Below are 8709 nucleotides of genomic sequence, written 5' to 3'. Positions count from 1 at the left end.
TTTAAGTAAATAGCCAGTAGGGCAGAAGTCACACCTATCACAGGTGATCTCATAAGCACGCTATAAATAAGAAAAGAAATTCCAGCTACTTGGCTCAGGAATGCCTGTAAACAGGACCAGAGCAAGGCAGTGGGAGGGGAAAACAGAAAATGATAGTAAACGTTTCCCATTTAGTCCTCAGAGAAAGGCAACCGTGACATCAGGAAACCAGGAAAACATAAGAATAAGAAACCTGATAGGTCAGTGAGTAATAAGGTCAGCTTTTCAACCGAAACTTGGCTGCAAGCCAACTAGCCCTCATAAAACTGAATTAACAAAACTGGGGCAGATAAACTTCTGTGTAGAGAAACGTAACACAGTGCATGCAAGAAAAACTAATCAAAACCATATTTACTTAGTGCTGTGCTCAGTAGTGGCACTTAGATTTCCAGAGAGAGATCTCAAGAGTCGCTGCAGTTAGCCTTCTGAAATCATTGGCTCTGTGGAAGGCAGCAGCTCAAAAAGTCAACAAAAACTTAGTACTATCTGGAAAAGTACTGAGAACAAGAGAGATGGCCTTACTTCACTGTTCGGTGAAAACTTTGCACATATATCAGCTATAACTTGAGCAGTGGTACAGGTCAGGTCTCCACATCTCAGCAGGACCTCATGGTGTTAAAGAAGTTATCCTTGTAACCAAAATACCAGGGGGATGGAGCAGCTGAGGGGTCTCTCACTTCAGACATGCTAGAGCTGAAGGGGACATCTGAGTGAGCCTTACAAAATCATGAAGGTGATTGAACTGTTGACCAGAGTGTTGAACTGTTATTTACCAAAGCCAGCAATTTCATCAGAAGGGGGCACTTGCTGACACAAGTGGGATATGAGTTTTAAACAGATAAGAGAAAGTTTTTTGTTTGTTTGTTTGGTTGTTTGTTTGTTTTTTCACCATGGGATGTACACTGCTGAAATTGGAGACCATAGGGTTTTGTGGAGGTGAACTCCGTTGTGGTGTCACAAATGTATTTAGACAGATTTATAGAGTGAGGGTTCATAAATTGGTGCTAAAAGGAAGAAGTAAAGATTTGCTGTCTAACATTCCTTATCTGGTGACTGTGGATACTAGAGGAGCATGAGACAGACCACAGAGAAGCCAGGGTTATGTGCAGAGTGTCATTCTACCAATGCTGGAGACAAAATATTGGTCTAGAACAAGCACTAATCTGACTCAGTAGTGCGTACTGTTATGTTATTAAAATTACCATCTATTGGTTTATTGCATTACCCTGTGTCTTTTGGCATCTGTGCCCAGCAGCTTCCGTGTATCTAAGTGACATGGAACAACACAGGAGTTTGCTTATGTGAAAAAGGGCACGTTTCACCTTGACAAGAGCCAGTTCAGGCACCTACTGCTACAGTTGAAGAGCCTCCAGAGTTGTATTCCCAGTTCCTCCGCTGGCCCAGCCTTCCCCCTGCAGAGCTATTCTAAACAAATATTTGTGCAATGTGCTTTGAGCTGACCAGAGGAAGACGTTGAGTTTCTGAGGAATCTCTTGCAGAGTGAGTGTCTCTGTATTCTTTCAGGAGATGCATGAGAAGCTTAAGGTCATATCACATATGTTTATCACATAGGTGGCGCTTTTCCAGTTATTGAAAGGGAGAAGTGGGATTCTGCAGAGCTGCAACTTTTCCTGCTTTTCAAGTTACACGTTTGCAAAATGTGAAATCCACATTTTGGACTGCATCACTCACAGCAGCTGTCACAAAATGTATAAACAACTATTTGTCGCCATCTTATTTATTTATTTATTTGTTTGTTTATTTTTCCTTTCACTTTCACCCCGTCCACGGACAGCCTGCACAGAGCGATTTCCCATGGGGAGTGCTTCGGTGACTCTCCAACTTCTGGGGGAGGGAGCAGCGGAGGAACAGCCTCAGTGTTTGCTTTTCCCCAGTGACGCGTGCCTTCCCGGTTGGTGGAGTAAGTTTCGTTTCTCGTTTCTCTCTGCCTTCCCTCAAACACATTGGCTTTGCTCCCAGGCTGCGAGCAGTGATGCTGCGGAGCTGCTCCCGGGGACCACAGGATGCCCTCCGCTGTGCCCTGCCTGCCGCTCTCCCTGCTGTCTGTGACCGCCTGCGGGAGGTGAGCACCCACTGGGGGGGCTGCGGTATTGTGCCCCCCCCCCTCCCCCCAGATTTCACAGGGATCAGCTAGAGCAGCCGGCACGATGTATGGGTGTATGGGTGCCAAGGTTTTGGTCTCTCCTTGCAGTGTGCTGTGCGGATCCCAGAGGCCAGAGAGGTGCTCACCATCCTGGAGAAGTGCACCAAGCAGCAGTGCAAGGGAGATTTCCCCATCGTGGTTTTTGAAGGGCTGGATGCCACAGGTAGGAAAGCAGTGGGAGTGAAGAGACATAGCTGAGAAGTTGTTGGGAAGAGCAACTGCTGTGACTCTCACCCCCCCTAATGCTTAAAATGTCAAAAAGTCCTGGAAACTCGTGACATATGTACTTAGTTGTTATAGACACCAGAGTTTTCTTACTTGTGAATTATTTAGCAATATGCACTAATTTTCATTTAATGGTTAAATTCCTTGTATATATAATGAAAGAACACGAAGTGTGTCATACTGGAAATTAGATTTATTTCTCATGCAGATTATAAAGCATGCTTTTACTGGTGAGTAAACTAAATTGGTGGAACTAAAATAATGGCAGTCGGGGAAAGTGTCAGCAGTTTGTCTCTGGGAGAAATGCGAGTTGTCTCTGAATAACTTTGTTTTCTTCATTTTCAGTTAAAGAGAACAGAAAATACCTTTTGAAAAGCAAGTATTGGCAATATCCACATTGACTGTCTCCTAGAAAAATACTGTAAAAGTATATATAGAGAGATTGCTATTCATAACTCATTTAAAGGAGTGAAGATAGAGAACTGGCAAGAGGGAGGGGAGGAACACCCAGGAGTAGGAAGTGGAGTCATAATCTTTGAACCAGCCTTGTAATCATTTTTCACTGAAAACCTTATCACAAGATATCAGGTTTCATGGCTGGGGGTCAGAACATATACTCCAAGTGAAAAAATCAGATCACTTTTCAGTTTTAAAAGCCAGTTGTATCTAATGTGTAATATAACAAATGTTTCCTTCTGTAAATGAAATGCAGGCAAAACCACTGTAACCCAGGCTGTTAAGGATGCCCTGGATGCCGTTCTGTTAAGGTCTCCACCAGCTTGCATCAGCCAGTGGAGGACGATATTTGATGATGAACCAACACCCATTAGAAGGGCATTTTATGCTGCAGGCAACTACATCCTTGCTTCAGAAATAGCAAAAGCATCGACTCAGGCACCTGTGGTAGTAGACAGGTTTGTATATATAAGAAGACCTCTTATATCTTCTTTGTTGTTGTTGTTTTTTAAAGTTAGTTGTATAAATATTAAGTCTTCTGAAGAATAATATGTATACTAAGTCAGGTGAGGAATTTAAGTCAGTGGAATGGAATGGAATGGAATGGAATGGAATGGAATGGAATGGAATGGAATGGAATAGAATAGAATAGAATAGAATAGAATAGAATAGAATAGAATAGAATAGAATAGAATAGAATAGAATAGAATAGAATAGAATAGAATAGAATAGAAAGGAATGCCATGGCATGGCATAAGAATACAATACAATACAATACAATACAATAGTTCAGTTGGAAGGAACCTTCAAAAAACATCAAGTCCAACTGCCTGAGCACTTCAGGGCTACACAAAAGTTAAAGCATATTAATGAGGGCATAGTCCAAATGCCTTGTGAAAACTGATGAGCATGGGATATCAACCACCTCTCTAGGAAGCTTGTTCCAGTGTTTGACCACCCGCATTGTAAAGAAATTTTTCTTAATACCTTTTCTGACCCTTTCCAGGCACAGCTCTGTGCCATTTCCATGCATCCTGTCATCAGTTCCCAGAGAACCTGCATCTCCCTCTGAGCTTCCCCTACTCAGGTAGTTGCAGATAGCAGTGAGGCCACCTCTCAGCCTCCTCTTCTCCAGACTCTTCAAGTGTCCTCAGCCTCACCTCACAGGACATGCCTTCCAGCCCAGTTACCAGCTTTGTTGTCCTCCTCTGGACACTTCTGGGTATCTTTACAAACTTTTTATATTGTGGACCCCAATCCTCATAACTGTTTTTGGCACGCATGACAAGTGTATATTCAGTCAGGAATGGAGTCACGGTCTGTACAACCTGCACCACAGCTGGGCTTTGAGGGCTGCTGATCTTGTCTGAGTGGTTCAGAGTAACCAAATTTTAAGTTGACTTACTTTTTGTGGATGTAAAGCCAGAAGTCTACTTCCCCCTTTTTTGTTTTATTTGTGTCTTTTCTTGTGTTCACTGTGTACACAGCTTTCAGTGTTACTCTTGATAAGGAATATCTAGATGTACTTTGAAACTCCAGGCTTGTTTCAGTAGATGTACTATAACCTCCCTGCCCCATGCACACACAGAGAATTTGTTTATCTGTGAATGCTATTTTTAGCCCACTTCAAAACCACTACAGTATATATAATACAGTGCCTTGTAGTGGCGGGAATGTTAATTACATGTGAAATATGTAACGATTAATAAAACATGTCTTCATTCACGTGTGGTTAAAGACTGCGTGCTCTCTGCTAAATATGCGGCATAAAGTAGGATGGGAACCACAAAAAAAGTGGACTCTGAGTACTGGATTTGGACATATAATGCAAATGTCCTTTTGGTCTCTCTCATTATACAAGAACACTTTCTTTTGATGGGAGTATCTGGAGCGCTTTGCCTAATGTGTAAGTCCTGTCATACCTTTTAAATCTTAATTCACAGTAAGTCTGACTATTATTAGTAGTATTGCTATTTTAAGAAGTAATGTCTGGCATGGAATTGGTCCTTACAATAGCCTTCAACTCATAGTTCTACCTACATAGTCACTTTTGCGCTTGTGATTATATTGCTACCTGCCTTCTGTATTATTGAAGAATTAGTGTCCTTTCTAAAATGTCTCTTTCCATTCTGTATTTTCTTGGCAGATACTGGCACAGCACAGCTGCATATACAATAGCCACTGAAATAAATGGGAATGTCCAAAATCTTCCACCAGTTCAAGATGGGGTGTATAAGTGGCCTGAAGATCTGCTTAAACCTGATCTTGTTCTTCTGCTGACTGTCAGCCCTGAGGAGCGAGCCCGGAGACTTGAGCATCGAGGGCTGGAGAGAACAAAGGAGGAGGCTGAGATGGAAGCTAACAGCTTGTTTCGCCAAAGGTATACATTAACGAGGAATAAGAGGGCGGAGGCAACCTTGGTTCCTGTGGAATCTGCAGCAATATGTTCTGTTTACATTACTGTGACAAGGATTCCCCTATGTTTAACTTTTTTTTTTCCTTTTTTTTTTTTAAAAAAAAAAAAGATTCATAGCTGACAAGGAGGGTAAATTTTGTCATTTCTGATTGAAAGTATTTGACAGCTACATGTGAATAATTTCATTTTGCAAAGGAGATTAGAGTCAAATACTTGTATTTTGCTACTTGCTTGTGTTGTAGCACCTTTCTCACCCATGAAGGGTGAAGGATGGAGACCTAGAAGTTCTAGAACTGAGAAACAAGAAATCAATATACTCCAGAAAAGCCCAGAATTCAGGTCTAGGCTAAATGAACAAAATCTAGATCTCCTATTGTAGATATCCTTAGTCGTGCTAAGTTTCTCAGGTCCCAGTATAGCCAACACAGTCCATGCAACTGTCAGAGTGATTCAGCTGCGCACCTGTTAGACACCTGGTGATCTAAGCATAAATAACTAGAGCCATTTGATACTCTGAGGCATTTTCATGAGGCTAACAGGTATGACACACCACCTGTGGACCCTCTATGGACCAGCAACTGGAAGCTAAATGACATAGTACAGGTCATCTCAAGCAGTATTCAATACATGTTTTTAGGCATCTGAATTATGCCCTAGGTATCCGACTTCAGTGAGCTGAATTGCTACCTAGTCACCACCAAATGTATCAATGAGGTCACCATTATCTACAGTGGGAGCTTGAATACCTAGTGCTCAAGTAAAAACCTCCATATAAACACCTGAATGTAGGTGTCCATATCTACAAATCTCAAAGCTGAGACCTACCTGTAGGGCTTCAACATTTCTGGTGTTGATATATTTAATAAAAATCTATGGCTTCATTTTGACAGAAGCTCTGTTCAGATATTCAGTTCACACAGTAGGACCTGCATAAGGATGGATGAACTAAGTGAACACGTTGACATTTAAGGATCTTTCACATTTTAATTCTATTGCTTATTCCCTCCAGAAAGCCTTTGGTTATTTCTTTTTGTTAATTATGTCAACCTGGATGTGAGAACATTCAGAGTCTTGCTTGATTTGTCTTACAACTTACAGCCTGAATGTTTGACATTATTAATTCTTGTGGGAACAGAGAAAATGATATTCATACCCCCATTCACATCCTCAGACTAAAAGTGGAAGAGTGCTGCATGATGAGAAGGCCTCTAGTCTAAGCAAGGAGGATTTCATCCTGTATTTCATCCCAGTATTCATCTGGTTAGCAAAGTTAATCAGACTAAAGTGTTAAATGATGTGTGAACCCTGTAATCTGTCTCTTGTTCTCTGGTGACTCAAAGCTGAGATCAGTCAGTGAGCATGTGTACACAGTGCAATGCCATATAGTACAGAGACACCTTAGCGAGCTCCAAATAAATTAACTCAGGGGTTAGAAGCAGGCTGCCCACTGTACTGTGATAGTGGACAGTTTCCAGTGCTAAGTCATAAAAAAAGAAATACTTTAATGTCATGTCATACGAATATCAATAAGGGTCTGGTCACTGTCAAAGAAACTTCACACTTTGGGGTTCTCATTGTTACAGTTGCTAATGGTTTATTGCTCTTTGCAGTAGATTTCATTCTTAGCTTCACTTTTTTTTTTTTTTCCTATGTCTCTGCAGTGCTGACACTTCTGAGACTGATGACTAATCCCTGCAATTTGTAGTTTTATTTCTCCTGTTTTGTTTTTAGAATTGAAGAGTCGTACAGAAGGATGATGAATCCTGCATGCCAAGAGGTCGATGCCAACCCCTCAAAGGAAGAGGTTCTCAAGACAGTGCTGCAACTAATTAAAAAACACTGTGCCTTTTGAAAGTAACTTTTCTCTCCTAGCACCTAAAAGATATTTTTTATTACCTCTCTGCATCTGCTAGCTGAAAATGCACTGTGATATGTTTTCTTCCACAGAAGGACCTCTTATTTCTTCCATCTTTACTTCTTCACAGAACCTTTTATTTCTTCTGTCTACAATAATCTGGGGAGATTATCTGTTTCACTGATATCTACTGTACTTTTCTGCATAAAGCAAGGTAGCACTCACACATTGTTAAACATTCTCGGTAAAGCCACAAAAATATCATGGTCTTGTAGGAAGTACATGAGAGGGCTTTCTGACACTGGCTTTTCAAGGTGCTATTGGGTTGCATCATCATCACGATGAGAACCTGCTCCTGCCTTCGCTGCATACCAGGATTCATTGGTTTGCAGCAGGAGCACTAGATGCTCAAGTAGAGGCTGAAAGGTAATCCATCAGTAAAGCCATAAAATGATCACAACTTCTAGGATCATTCCAGTGTTACTTACTGGACTAGCAGATGAGCACCTGCTGCTGTAGTCATCCTGAAAAAATTGTCTCATAAATAAGGGCTTCTAAGCATCTTGGACTCAAAGGAATAAAGTCCAAGCTTTTCAATATATGCAAAGGATATATCAATTCATTTTGAAAGGAAAAAGCATTCTGACATGTTAGAAACAGATTAAAAACAGTTTATAAATGATTGTTCAAATATTTTTTTCAAGAAAACAGTTTCTCTATCCTATTAAGAGGTTTATTAAGGTGAGTTTTTGTTCTTTTGAGGGAATGTTAAATGAAAAAATGCAGAGAATTGGAGCTATGAGAACAATTGTGCCTTTTCACTCCATTTTTTCCCCACATGTTGAATATGAAAACAAGATACCAGCTAGTCTTCAGCTCTGCAAAGCCTTATTTTTATATACATTTGTTTCACTATTGCTCCTAAGTAAAACAAAACATATGGATAAGCCTTTGGGAGGTCAGAAATAAACTGCAGTTCCAGAAAGAACACAACTAAAATGCAATTTGATTTAAAACACTGTTTATGCTTACTTTCTTCCACTGAGCAAGTGCAATTATCAATGAATCCATCTTGTAAATAAAAATGAACTCAGTATTTCATTCACTATATCCAGTCTCTATATGGAAGGTGGTACAAAGAAAATCTTAAAAAAACAATGTTCTTAATTTAAATACATTTTATTCATGCAGTGTTTGATATTTGTGAGTATATGCTGCTAATATAAATTTATACATACTGGTAATATATGCTGCTGTATTTGGTGTGTTATTTGTATGGCTTTGGGATTTTATGTGCTTACACAGAAATACATAGTTTAGATTTAGAGCTTGGTGAAATGGTTTAGTGGAGAACTTGTTAGTGTTAGGTCAGAGGTTGGACTTGGTGATCTTGGAGGTCTCTTCCAACCTAGATGATTCTGTGATTCTGTGATAATTGTAGGTGATACACTTATTTTAGAAATATTCTGAAGCATACAGTTATTCAGTTCTGTATAAAGGAAATCTACATCTAGAGGAAATCCACATCTAGAGGGCATCACTACACATGGATGA

At 40.3% G+C, this 8709-nt stretch overlaps 1 protein-coding gene across 1 annotated transcript; it reads left to right on the top strand.

Annotated features, from left to right (window-relative positions):
* The first annotated feature begins 2019 nt into the window (after positions 1-2019).
* Positions 2020-8403, top strand: CMPK2 (cytidine/uridine monophosphate kinase 2). Its single transcript, XM_068678533.1, has 5 exons — positions 2020-2122; positions 2252-2366; positions 3141-3342; positions 5031-5264; positions 7032-8403. Exons 1-5 carry the CDS (start codon positions 2033-2035, stop codon positions 7150-7152), a joined length of 762 nt encoding a protein of 253 aa, XP_068534634.1. The 5' UTR covers positions 2020-2032; the 3' UTR covers positions 7153-8403.
* The last annotated feature ends 306 nt before the right edge of the window (positions 8404-8709 follow it).

Source organism: Anas acuta, chromosome 3, assembly GCF_963932015.1.
Source record: "Anas acuta chromosome 3, bAnaAcu1.1, whole genome shotgun sequence".
NCBI classification, from domain to species: Eukaryota; Metazoa; Chordata; class Aves; order Anseriformes; family Anatidae; genus Anas; species Anas acuta.
This window is presented reverse-complemented; position numbering and strand designations above follow the sequence as displayed.